Genomic DNA, 13,096 nt, shown 5'->3' with positions numbered 1-13,096 from the left:
AGGCCGTTGACAAGCGTTTCGAGCACTACTGCATCTTGCCTGCGCCTCCCGATGATGCAGGAATGGCCGCGTAGTGAATTCGAGCAAGAGCCCAAAAGGAATTCCCGGGGAGGCGGGGAGAACCTGTGGCTGGCTGAACTATGCAGTGCATCACCTTCCGGCTTACTATGCCGCCGGAGTCAGGTACGATGCGACGGGCGGGCAACCTTTCTCTCTGCCAGTTCATCGATATTGAGAAGAAATCAGCAAGTCAGGTGGCATCCTAGCCCTAACGGAGCTGTTTGCTGACAATCATGTCCTCCCGCTCTTGTACGCTGCCCGCCGATTAGTTTCACTGTCCATTGTCTTGGCTGTTCTTCAACGGTTACAGCCACCAACGGCCCCCCGCAACGAAGCTTATTTACCTCCCTTACCCCGGACGCAGCCAACACCGCGGACCGATCTTTTTTTCTCAGCCTGGGAAGTCCGAGCCAAAAAGTGCGTCCTCCCCCCCTTCCCCCCAAACCAAGTCTAACCGATACGCATTACTATTATCAGAGCTGGATGCCCTCCGTTTGAGAAAGAGGCTGGCTGAAGCATCACTACATCACTAGAGGGACGGACAAGCCGTAAAGAGATTGGTTGCGGCACTTGCTCCACCCACGCCAGCAATGGCAGTAGATGGGCAGGCCTCATCGGCGGTCTGCTACAGCCACCAAACGCCATCTGACGGTGGCAAATAAACAATCGACGAGAGTATTTCGTACTAATCTCCCTATCGTCAACTGGACCGGCGTCTTTAGTTTTTACGGCAGCTGCACAAAGGGGGGGGGGGAGGTTGCGACTGTAGGCGCGCGAAATTCGTAGACACCCTCCGCCTCCCTTCTTGTCTCTCTGAAATATGGTTCGATCTCGACCCCATGTTTCTCTGTGTAGGAGCGACCATCCCCCTTTCTGACGGACTCGCTTCAGTCACGATTCGTGGCTCTGCATGCTCTCAGCGGCGGCCCGGTGGCCTGAAGTCTTGCTCCGTACGCCGAGAGGTCCTCTCTCTTCGGTACGGTACCTGTCACTCAAGATCAAGTTCGGCGTCATCATCCTTCCTCTCAACCATCGCTTTTCATCTTGCCCCTCTTAGCTACCGGAACTCTTGGCACTGTTGGGTTCCCCGCCGGCCCGCATCCCGTAGAAGGACCTCCGACTTCAGGGGAAGCTTAGACGCCGATGCGAAGAATAATACAGCTGCATCTCGATTGGTCCCGCATAACACCTCTCGACTATAAGACAGGCAACGGGGATTGTTTGTTCTCCTTCTAGGGCTAGCCACATGCTAAGCAACACCTCCCTGTCGTCCCTTGTCTTCCCTTCATCATCATGAGCATCAGCGAGAGGCGCAACGCGCCGGTACCCGCAGTTCTTTTATGCGGTATCGAATTCTCAGTTTCGAAGGGCCAACCAGTCGACAATAACTGCTATCCTAGAGGCAGCTCCAACCTCGCCTCAGCACCCAACTCCGCAGGCTCAAACAGCTATATGAGTATCCTCGGCTCTCCCGTTGCTTCAAGGAATAACAGGGGGCCTTTATCTCCGGCCTCCACCACCTCTTCAAGCACCACTACCGATATACATGCCCGCGCCGATTTCGATGAGATCATCCTCAATGAGCATTATCTTGCCTTCCGCGCCGTCCTCAATACCGGTGACCCCAAGGACAAACAGCAGCTCAGCAAATCCCTCAATAAGCTGCTACGTCTTACTCCCGCCCAACTCTATGAACTTAGCACCGATGTGTTCGACGAGTTGATGCGAAGGCAGGCTCCCGCAAGCCCCAATAGCCCTCCCGCCTTTCTACTCCCCAACAACGCCTTCAGCAGCAGGCGAAACCAGGCTCGGCAGAGGCTGTCAGCTGTTGGCCCACCCCGATTTCGAGACCTTGTGGCGGACGTTTATTACGAAATCAAACGAAGATTCCCTCATTTTGCGAGAGCTTACCTCGAGCGGACGGAAAATCGCACGTCGACCCAAGGCAACCTTGCTAGCCCTCGATCAAGCACCCCGTTCAACGGATTTGCCCCAAGGCACCAAAGTCGCATGAGGGAACCTCCCCAAGCTCCATCTATGGTAGATCCTAGACGGACAGACGCTTACGGGTTCCCTGCATCACCAAGTGTCCCCAATTTCCCCAGGAGCCCTGGCACCAATGGCGATTATAGTCCGACGCCGAAGCAGCCCGACCGAGATAACGTCGACGTTCCGAAGAGGCTTTCCATGGTAGAAGAGCATGACGAGAGCGAGAGCGAAAGCGATGAGTTTTCCCTAGAGCAGGCTGCGAGCAGCCACGAGAGCACACGAAGCACTGGCAGCGGCGTGACCACGAAAGTAGGTGCCCTAGATGCCTCTACCATGAGCACAGATGACTAACAGGCCAAAGACCAACGGCGAGCTCATTGAAGAGTATAAAAGCCAGTTGCGGCAATTGAGCGATAAGCTTCGTAGTATGGAAGATGCCATGAAGAATAGGGAGGAAGAAATTAGCGGCGTTCTGGACGAAGAACATTCAAGAGCTACTGCACACAACCTCGAGAAACAGGAATGGGATGATATACGACTCGATCTCGAAAACAAGCTAGCCGACGCGCAAACCTTGAACGACTCGATGAAGCAGGAACTACAACGGGTGCGGGAAGACAACAACGCCGAGACGGAGAGGCTCAGGGAAGAGGTCGCCTCGGCTCAAACGGAAGCTCGGGAAGCCCAGCAGGTGGCCGCCCAGCATGCTGCAGCTCAGCAAGCCCTGAGAGGTATCGAGCCAGTCGAGTCAGGCTCTCTACTTGAGCGGGTCAATGGGCGCCTTCACCATTCGCTCCTGGAGCAGCACCGGGCGCAACGGCAGGCAATGGAAGAGGTACGGAAGGAGATCAAAGAGTTTTTGCGTGAGATGCGGGCGCTCTCACAGCAAAGAAATTCGGTATACGAGCGACAAGCAGAAGAGTTCGGGCAGACCATTACGCGGCTCGAGCAAGAAGTGTATGAGTGGAGGATTCGCTATGTTCGTGCTAAGACGCAGCTTCGATCTACGTGCGCATCCTCCGTTGAACTAGGGCCGGAGCACGATGCGATAAAATTCGACCGCGGCAAGGGCTTTGTCGGCGACCACGGCCTCGTTAAAGATATCCACGTCACCGAATTTCAAACAGCCATTGACGAGCTTTTGCACAAGGCACGCACCGATGATTTCGAGTCCGTAATTGACGCTGCGAAATCGGTCGTAGTCAGTGTGCGTCGTATTACCCACGACGCCAAGGTGCCACGGAGCGACGACGGAGACTCTGCCCGGCAGCGGGCGAAGCTGAGGGGCGAGGTCTCATCGGCCACCAATAGCTTGATCACGGAGTCCATGAACTATGCCGCTGGCGCCGGGCTATATCCCCTCTCCCTGCTTGATGCTGCGGCATCTCGCGTCGCAGGTGCCATTGTCGACCTCCTCCGCCTGGTCAAGGTCCAAACTACTCCGGCAGAGGACTTAGAGGACGATGATGGAACCGTGAATCCTGTGGTGTCTAGTAGCGCCTTGCCTCCCGTAGGCGCCGAACGCGTTTCTACTACTCAGCACACGGGAGCTCCGGGGAGTGCGCACTCACCAGCCTTCAGTGCCACTACTCTTTCCAACGACCCACAGAGTCGTACTCTCGCAACAAGTCAATGCCCGAGGTTGCTGGTTGATATGGCGTCAATCCATAGATGAATTCCAGGTGCTAGTGTGTCAATGTCGTCCTCATTGCTAAGTCCCTCGGGCCTTTGAGGCGCTAGAAATATGGAAAAGAACGTGTTCTTTATCAACGTAGAAGCAAGCCTACGAAGGAGCAACGCAAAGGAAGATAGTCCTCGCCCTCGCCCTCCTTCATCAGGCTCTGCCAAGGCCGACTGATAGAGATTGGCAGACAACGGCATCCTCCAAGAGCGCACGGCATCTTTGATGACATCGCGGACTACTTGCTTCTGGTTGTTCCCCCAACTTGCCGGGTAGCCGTCGGGAAATGACTCCAGCAAGTATTGCAGCTCGGGCTGGGTCGGATTTGACGGGCCGACAATTTCTCGCCACGCTTCGAGTACCGTGGATAGAACGCACTGCATGTGCCGAAGAAACGACTCTAAGTTTGTGGTGACGGGGTAGGCCTGCCGGCCGTCCAGCTCGATTGGAGACGTGACACTTGAGTTCCCCCATGTATACGAGAGCGCGATGAATGCGGGATGATCCGAGGTGAGGGAGACGTGGAGCAGCTCACACCGGATCAGGCTGTCGAATGTGCCAGGGTGCAACTTCACGAGCCTAATCTCCGAAGGATCGGACTGCAGCAGTGGACGGAGCGGTGCAGAGCCAGCGAAAGATTCCATCTTCACGTCACCACTGTTCAGTCCCGTGGGGTAATTGTTGTTTTTTCTTAAGTGTGTCTTTAGCCCGACGGTTAGACGTTACCTTAGTCAAATGGCATGAGAAGGGAAAGTTAAAAGAAGCAGATAGCGAATCGGTAATATGAGCGGAAGGGCGGTGGAGGCTACGATTATTAAATTAGGCACCTGCTTAGCCTCGTGGAGGGGTCACGTGTGAGGATCATAAAGCTACTCCCACAACTTCACCTCTTATAGCTAAGTACCGGTCAGGGACCTCCACCTCGCTGCCTCAAACGTCTCAAACCTTCTCCCTTTGGTACTCATCGTAGTCCTTTTGAGAACCGCAGACGTACGACCTCCCATGAATGAGGTAGTTGTACAATAACTCACGATGATCGTAGGAAACATAATCTCTTGGTACCACTCCTTCCACATGCCCCTGGAGATTGAAGGGGGCGTCCGGAAGGGGAAACCATTAGCTCCAGCGCTATGGTTACTGACCACTAGCGAAACGCATGGACCGCCTCCCGGTGAGCTTGAGGCTGTGTGGAAGGGCCGCATAGCCACCACAAGTCGGCGCCAAAATGCGGGTGGAAGCGAGGAGGCGTCAGGCGCCGGATGGAAAGAAAAGGGCTCTGGTCCCCCAAACCAACAGCAGAGCCTGATCCAACTCTGTTCCAATTCACCCTCACAATACCAAAACAGCCTTCGTTTCCCCCTTGACGTTGGTTCACAAGTCCTTCACCGAATCCGAGCCTTTGAAATTTTCCTGGGAAGCGATATGCCACTACGAAGCCCAGAGACGCAACCCGCTAGATCCGGGCGAAAACGCCGCAGCTATGTCAGCCCGGGCACAAAAACCAGGAAGCGCGCAAAAAAGACCTCAGGTGGCATCCTCAGGACAGAACATGGCACAGCAACAACCGCCTGAGGCCTGGGAAGACATAGGCTCATAGCCGCCCAGGGTACGCTCCTGGTCGTTGGTAATGGCCACTAATGTTGACGTTCTTCCTCTGCATGTTTGTATCACAGGAGCTCTTAGCGCGGTGGTCAAGTTCTGTCTCACGATTGTTGATCTCTTTTCGCAACTGTGTAGACAATGGTGAAAAACACGAGCAGGAAAGGAGAGATACGGGCCTCACACAAGATGTTTCGTACTTATTGCGATGCAAGACCATCAGTTCCTTGAGCATCTTCATTGTTTCTCTGATATCACCTTCATTCTATCCGTTGAACGGATCCCATTCTTTCCCTAGTCTCTCTGTTCCGTGTGAGACTCTTCGCCCTGACTGAGTGTCTCATCGTAACTCTAAGCCACCAGCCTTGTCTTTGGCAAGAGAATACGAGGTTGACTATGGGAGATCCTTACCACCCCAATTACTACCGCTTCCATGAGCGTCTCTTCCCAGGCTTAGACCATGATTTCCCCACCCCGGCTGCCTGGCCATCATCCCTCCCACCTCCGCCGGAACACTCACCTCCGCCACAACCAGCACCTGCACCCTCGTCTCTCCCACACACATCCACTACAAAGAATTACTCAACTGCTCTCGGCCGACAAGGCTCTGAAATGAACCTTCCGATACGCGGCCAGGCTAGCCGTCGTTCTGATCAGGGCCCCAATGTGTGTGGGAAGGAGAAAGGAAATGGGGGAACCTGTGCAATCTGCGGACAGGATTTCAAGGTTCCAAAGGACTTGAACAGACATTATAAAACAATTCATCCGCCAAAGGGTGCCAAGAAATTTGTCTGTTGCTGCAAAAAGGACGACTACCGGTTCGACAATCACAAGCGGCACGTGGAGTCGTGCAGGGTTGCTGGCGGGATTTTCATCTGTAGGCAGGGTCATCAACACGGTTCAAAGAAGGAATATCTACAACACCTCAAAGATGGATGCCGATAGTTGTCAGGTTGGCCGTTGAGCCTCAGCAACCCTAGCAAGTTGATCTTGTTACATTACACAGCGGTCGCGACAGGTTTCGCTTTCTGCTGTGTTGAGATGGAGTAATTGATTGGATTTCAGATTATGGTTTCGCAAGATAGTATCCCCATATTTAACTCCCCCAGAATGACAATACTGTTTTTCTTTTGCTGTGCTGTCTTGAACAACTTTGACAGGGAACGGGCAACTCGATCCAAGTACAAAGACATTGCAGCGTGTTCGATGTCCATGTCCTTTGAGTGACAAGTTTGCACTGTTTAGCTCTCCCCCTCCACTATAACATGGACAGCCAATTCGAATTATCTATCTCTTAGACTCGCCGTCTCCTTTTCAGTTGCTCCTATTAAATACGGGAGGTCATCGCGTATGGACTTGTTAAGCCCAAGGTTCATTTCTCGGAAGATTTGGCAACTTCACCAGTTTCTGTCAAAGTCACCTGCCCTCTTTCACAAATACGCTGTGGTCTCTCAGATATTAGCAGATATATAGGTTACCCATGCTCAGTAACCGACTACAAGCTCCGGACCCAGACCGCCCACATATGCAACCCATCTAAGTCGAGTTTGCATATACTCGGAGACGTCCTTGGTTTTTCCATCATTATCATTACCCCAAAGATCAGAATCGACATGTAGTTACAAACAATCTTCCTTCACTGACTAGCCAATGCCGGTTGGATCCTAGTTTAGAGACTATCTATCCTACAGTAGACTGGGTTTCAAAAGAACAAAGAATAACGTACATGATAAGCGAGTTGGCCAGGCAAGCGAGTTGGCCAAAAATCCCTCACCTAACATCTTCTCGATTTGATCAATTGATTCTTAACCACCTAGCATATCCTCTACGAATTATGAGGCTAGAATACTTCTTGCCCTTCAGGCTTATTAAAATCAACCAAAACTTAGCTTCTAATAAGCTACAAAGATCTATAAGGTTAATCGCAATACTCTCATTAATCGCCATAGAGGGATCTAATCTCGACGCGATACTATTAATAAATCGCGTCGACTATCTAATCTAGAGGAACAGATTATTATTTAGTTTATTCTCGACCTAGATTTACGAGGATTTCCCCCTTAGCTTCGTGGTATTAAAGAAATAGCTAATTAATTACTTACCGACCGCGACGCGCCGCTAGTTGGCACGCATTAGGCTTTAAACTTCGTTAAGCGATACCTAGAGATTAAGATATATTTTTTTTATAAATATAACTACTAGAGAGCTAAGTGCAAAGATCTAATTATTATCTATAACTAGTTTATGCTTATAGCAAATATAATCACGAAGTATAGTATCTAACTAGATGATATCTATAATATTGATGAGACTAGCTTTATAATGGGCATAATTTAGAGCGGAATGGTTATCATAGGCATAGAAAGGCGTGGAAAGCTAAAATCGGTATAGCCTAGAAACCGAGAATAGATTATGGTTATTCAGGCGATTAACGCGGATGGCTAAGCGATCCCGCCGTTTATCATCGGTGCGGGCCAATATCACCTCGCCAACTAGTACCGGGATAGTAACCTCCCGGGCGATTGGGCTATTACAATGACCTAAAATGGCTAGACTGATAACGAGACCGGCCTCGAGTGGCTTAAGCACTTTGATCGGTGCACAGCCAAGCGATCAAATAGTCGCTATCGTCTTCTAATCCTTGATGGCCACGAAAGTCACCACTCAATCGAATTCAAGAGATATTATGAGGAGAAGAAGATCATCAGGCTTTATATGCCACCTTATTCATCTCATCTACTTTAGCCCCTTAATATTGGATGCTTTAGCGTGCTTAAGAACGCTTATGGCCGAGAAATAGAGCTTCTGATTAGATGCTCTATAACCTATGTTTTAAAGACTAAGTTCTTCCCGGCCTTCTACGCTGCATTTTAGGCCACTATGACGGAAAAGAATATCAAGTTAGCCTTTAGAGGGGCTGGCCTTATTCCTCTTAACCCGGAAAGTATGGTCTCGAAGCTTGATGTGTAGCTACGGACTCTAACACTGGCTGAGGAGGTGGCTAAACCGTCGACCCCTTGGGTTTTAAAGACCCCAAAGACCGTACTTAAGGCTTAATCTTAGTCCAAATACCTCGAGAGACGAGTTATAAGGCACAAAAGTAGCTCCCTAGAGTTAATTCTAGAAGCTATATGGTCTTCTTCTAAGGGAATAAAGATAGTTATGCATGAGGTTGCCTTATTAAAGGCTAGGGTCAAAGACCTTGAATAGGTGAATGAGATACTAAGTCGGCGCCGGAGGGCAAAAAGAACCCGGCTATAGAAAAGAGGGGTTACGATGGTAGAGGAAGGAAGGCAGGCAATTGATCAAATGGATGTTGATGCGCAGGTAGTGGCGGAATCATCGAGAAGTGGTGGTCAAGGAAGGTCGGCGCGACCGGGGGTTCGGCATTGTGGTGTCTGCGGCAAGCCCGGTCATAATGCAAGAACATGTCAGGTAGTAATTGAGATATCTGGGGAAGAGTATAGCGAGTAGTTTTAATTGATTAAATGGTTTGTTGTATTTTTATTGCGATTTCTAACTAGAAGGTTAAGAAAAGTGGCTAACTCGCTTGCCTGGCCAACTCGCTTATCATGTACGTTACCTTTATTCTTTTTACATGTCAATGGCATTATGATCCAATGCCAACATAGTTGCCTCTTATTCTAGTCTTTTCGGCTCCATCCCATCAATAACTCAGACGATGACCTACATCAAGAGAGGTCATCCAGCCCATCAGTAAATTCAACTTGAAGAGATTACTTAATATGCTGACCCAAAGGAGAGCATTTATTTACACCTTGTTCAACATCGCAAAAATTATAATATTATTCACATTGATGCCCACTGGAAACCAATCACCTACTCTTGTGGGTAGTGTCAAGAGCAAATCGACGGAGGCATTCAAGCAAGCATTTGCCGAAAGCAACAATAACAGTATCGAAAGGCATCTTCGATGCCGCAGCTTTCCCCTCTCCTACCTCCGGTAAGCCCACTCGCATTCTGAGGCAAAAGTTACTCAGAATGAACCTTTGTCTTGGTAGAGGGTGTCGAAGAAGCCAAAATAATGGTTGACGCTAACTTTTATGTTGCAGATCGCGCTTGCTTTAGGTACCACTCCCTGCAACTCTTCTATGGCGATAATACTTTGTTAACAGCTGCTGCGAAGCTCCATCATTGTCATCTATTGTCAGCGAGATCTTGACCGTAGCGATGATTACCTTCCTTGAGTTAAGCGTTGAAGATGTCTGTGGCCCCTTGCTTCTGACACGAAACTTATAATCTCTTTACAATCTTGTGAAATGATGTGCTTCAACGGCAGTGCTTGCGAAAGCTGTCTAAGGGGAAAATGGTTACGGCGGGTATAGCCAGAATGCTTTTACCAAGATGAGAATGAAAAGACTGCAACAATTAAACGTATCGATGTAAATGCCCAGCCCAACTTTCCAGCGCACTCGCTGAGCAGCTCTACCAACACGTCATGATAAAACACTATCCTGAGAATGAGGTATCGGCTGGCCAGTTTCTCGGGATCAGTGTTAGGAGGCGAACCATGCGGAGCTCGTTCAGCTTGCCTTCTTTCTGAGACTCTCCCATACACAAGGCTTGTGATCAGGCTCTACCGTATCGACTCAGCAGATTGATCCAAACCGGCAGCAGCTGCACTAACAGACCCAAAGGCTGCATCGGTCAGCCAAAGAGCCAACCAATAAATCACGATTGAGGCTTTACAAGGATATGTGGTCCCACCGGCCTCGATCAATTTGCTGAGCCGAGACGGCAGATCTCCATCCATTCTTCTGGGTGATTAGCCAATCACGAGTCCAAATTCTGACCCCAGATCTGAGGCCGCTTTCACTGCGTTTTTAACCTCCTCACAGGGACTGCTTGGGTAAAATGGGTTTCCAAAGACCAAAAAACACTAAAAAAAAAAATTGTCAAGAAGCAAGGCGCTATTAAAGACACTATGCCTAGGTATTCTGCTTTTTCAATGACGCACTTGTCAGACACATGATCAAAAACACACAGACACTATACCTATGGTAGTATGCTACAATGCAGTCATCTCAGTTATGTTTTGGGATGAAGCATTAAGCAAGCCTCGCAGCGTTGTTTCCCAACTCACCACTGCTGAGAAGATGGGACTTGTAACAAGAGGCTACACACAGCCCAATTTGCCTTGGGTTAGCGCAATTGGCCCTATTGAGCGATTGGGGTTCAAGGGGATCTGCTTCTCTGATGGCACGGCTGGCTGCTCCCGATGACGGCGTCAGCGTATTTGCGTCTAGAATCACGGTCGCAACAGCCTGGGACAGAGATCTCATGTGCAAGCGCGGCGTCGCCCTCGGTGAAGAGTTCAGGACGAAGGGCGCACACGTCCATCTTGGGTATGCCAGCCGCTATCATATGTTATGACACCCTGCTGACTGCTACATTTTGAACAAGCCTTCCTCGGGACCCCTAGGACGCCATGCCCTCGGCGGACGTAACTGGGAGAGTTTCGGGCCCGACCCCTATCTGGGGATTGTTGCAATGAGCGCTTCAGTGCTGGGCATTCAGGCCGTCGGCGTTCAAACATGTTCCAAGCACTACATCGGCAACGAACAGGAAACCCAATGAACGCCAAGTATTCAAGGCAATAATACAATCATCCACGTCATTTCTTCCCACATTGACGACCGCACCCTTCATGAGCTCTGCCTCTGGCCCTTTGCCGACGCCGTCAAGGCTGGAACGGCAAGCATCATGTGCTCTTACAACCGGATCAACGGCAGCTATTCTTGTGCCAATTTCAAGCTGATGGTTATTCTCAAGGAAGAGCTCGCGTTTCTGCGTTCCGTCGTGTCAGACTGGTATGCGACACATGGCACAGCTAGCCGCGCCAATGCAGGCCTCAATATTCAGATGCCTGGTTGGCCCTTCTTAATTCGGAAACTTGCTTCTCAGCGCCATCAAGAATGGTAAAGTGCCAGAGTCTCACCTTGATGACATGGCCGAGCGAGTCCTGACCCCATACTTCCTGTTGAACCAATTCGACGACTACCCTGCCGTTGATCCCGCCAGTGGGGGTTCCTTCTTTGTCTATCAGTATGGACACAACTCTGAGCTGCTCCTCAATTTTCCAAAGGTTCCGGCGCGCGATGTTCGTAGCAACCGCGCCACGCTGATCCGGCAAATGGGTGCAGCTGGCACAGTCCTGCTAAAGAATGTCAACGACACGCTCCCTTTGAAGAAGCAGTAAGGAATCGGTGTGTTGGGAAACGACACAACTGGGCCCATCTACCTCCATTACGGTGAGAACCCCGAAGGTTTCGAAATAGTCACAGTCGATATTGGCGGCGGGTCAGGTACTGTCAGGCATACCTACGAATCTTGTCCACCACTGGATGCGGTCAGAAAACACGTCGAAAGAGGGATGGCCGTGTTCAAGTTCTCCTGGACAATCAGACTTTGGCGAGGGACAGATGATTGACTATCGAAATTTCGATGCGAACGGTATTTAGCCGTTGTTTGAATTTGGGTGAGACCTCTCCTACACCCAATTCAATATGTCAGGCCGACTCACTGTCCATGTCAACTCCGGACTTATTCCTCACGCCGACAAGTCCAATAGAGTTGCTCCTGGTGGCTTAAACGACCTTTGGACGCCTGTGGTCAAGGTGACTGTTAAGATTACTAATGTGGGAGACTCGGCAGGCACTGCCGTGCCTCAGCTTGATGTCTCCTTGCCCACTGACAAGACTCCGAAGGGCACCCCGGCGATGTCGCTCAGGGGCTTTGAAAAGGCTTATCTCAAGCCCGGCCAGACTCGAAAGGTAAGGTTAGAGTTAAAAAGGAGGGACTTGGGCTCCTTAGCCCTGAACGGATCATCCCATGGTTCATTCACATGGTTTTGGCCGATGATTTATTTCAACCATTTTTTTAATTTGAGATTTTCACGCACCTATCTTTTAATCTATGCTCTATGGAAACGTAACTACTCTCTTTGTTTTTCACTACCTACCTAGGCAAGGGGTGAAATGCGCAAATCATCATGGTATGATAACTCCAAAATGAGGAACAATTCACGGCATAGCTCTAAAAGTGAAACAATGGTGCGAATTGTAGATTCAATGAAAGAAAAACTCTTACCAGTGAATACGCACAGTTAGATCCTTTCGGACCAAAATAGAAGACACAACGCGTTATTAGAAAGCCAGCCATTACCATACACCAACCTAAGAAACTAGACTAAACAAAAGTTATCGCTGACCTTTGCTAGGTCATCTTGTGAAAGATCCATGAGAGCCTCCCCATCCATCCGTCCAAGAATGAATGCTTCTCCAACCAGATGGTAGAAGTTGCCGGGTTCCTTGGAGCCACTGCGTCCGAGCCCATCTTCTTGAGCGTCACTCCCACTCCCATATGGAGTCTGCCGAAGGATACATGGAACCGAGCATCCGTAAAGAATACAAACCAAGTCGCCTTTCTTGACGTCGAATGGCGCGATCCCGAAAAGGTCGTTCCTATCGACACCAACACCATCACATTCAATAAACGTCCTATTCCAGCACACCGCCTGTACCCGTTTCAGGTAGTCTTCTTGAGTTCTTGTTGGATTCCTTTGAAGGATGCGGTTCGTGTCGAGGTTGCCATTCTTACCGTTGGCCACGAGACAATCCATGCATGCCCTGTCATACCGGGGCGGCGGTGCTTTACCGTCAGGACCACGGTCAGCAACCAAAGTCCGCCACAGAGCATCTGGGACCTGTTCCACCATGGATTGAGCTGTGTTGTGGCCCAGAGCCT

General features: G+C 50.2%; 3 protein-coding genes across 3 annotated transcripts; all 3 read left to right on the top strand.

The window, feature by feature from the left end:
- Positions 1-1,353: 1,353 nt before the first annotated feature.
- On the top strand, positions 1,354-3,702 carry LRP88_09467 (uncharacterized protein; the record flags this gene model as incomplete). Its single annotated transcript, XM_083245953.1, has 3 exons — positions 1,354-2,358; positions 2,411-3,574; positions 3,631-3,702. The coding sequence occupies 3 exons, from the start codon at positions 1,354-1,356 to the stop codon at positions 3,700-3,702; spliced, it is 2,241 nt and encodes a 746-aa protein (XP_083097066.1).
- Positions 3,703-11,053: 7,351 nt separating this feature from the next.
- LRP88_09466 (uncharacterized protein) lies at positions 11,054-11,549 on the top strand (the record flags this gene model as incomplete). The annotated part of the gene is made up of 2 exons (XM_083245952.1): positions 11,054-11,160; positions 11,255-11,549. 2 exons carry the CDS (start codon positions 11,054-11,056, stop codon positions 11,547-11,549), a joined length of 402 nt encoding a protein of 133 aa, XP_083097065.1.
- A 307-nt stretch (positions 11,550-11,856) lies between these two features.
- Positions 11,857-12,581, top strand: LRP88_09465 (uncharacterized protein; the record flags this gene model as incomplete). Its single annotated transcript, XM_083245951.1, has 2 exons — positions 11,857-12,123; positions 12,570-12,581. The coding sequence occupies 2 exons, from the start codon at positions 11,857-11,859 to the stop codon at positions 12,579-12,581; spliced, it is 279 nt and encodes a 92-aa protein (XP_083097064.1).
- Between the last annotated feature and the right edge of the window lie 515 nt (positions 12,582-13,096).

This window comes from Fusarium phalaenopsidis, assembly GCF_050370095.1.
Source record: "Fusarium phalaenopsidis strain FUZ10S chromosome Unknown contig_32304, whole genome shotgun sequence".
In the NCBI taxonomy this organism is placed as follows: domain Eukaryota; kingdom Fungi; phylum Ascomycota; class Sordariomycetes; order Hypocreales; family Nectriaceae; genus Fusarium; species Fusarium phalaenopsidis.
This window is presented reverse-complemented; position numbering and strand designations above follow the sequence as displayed.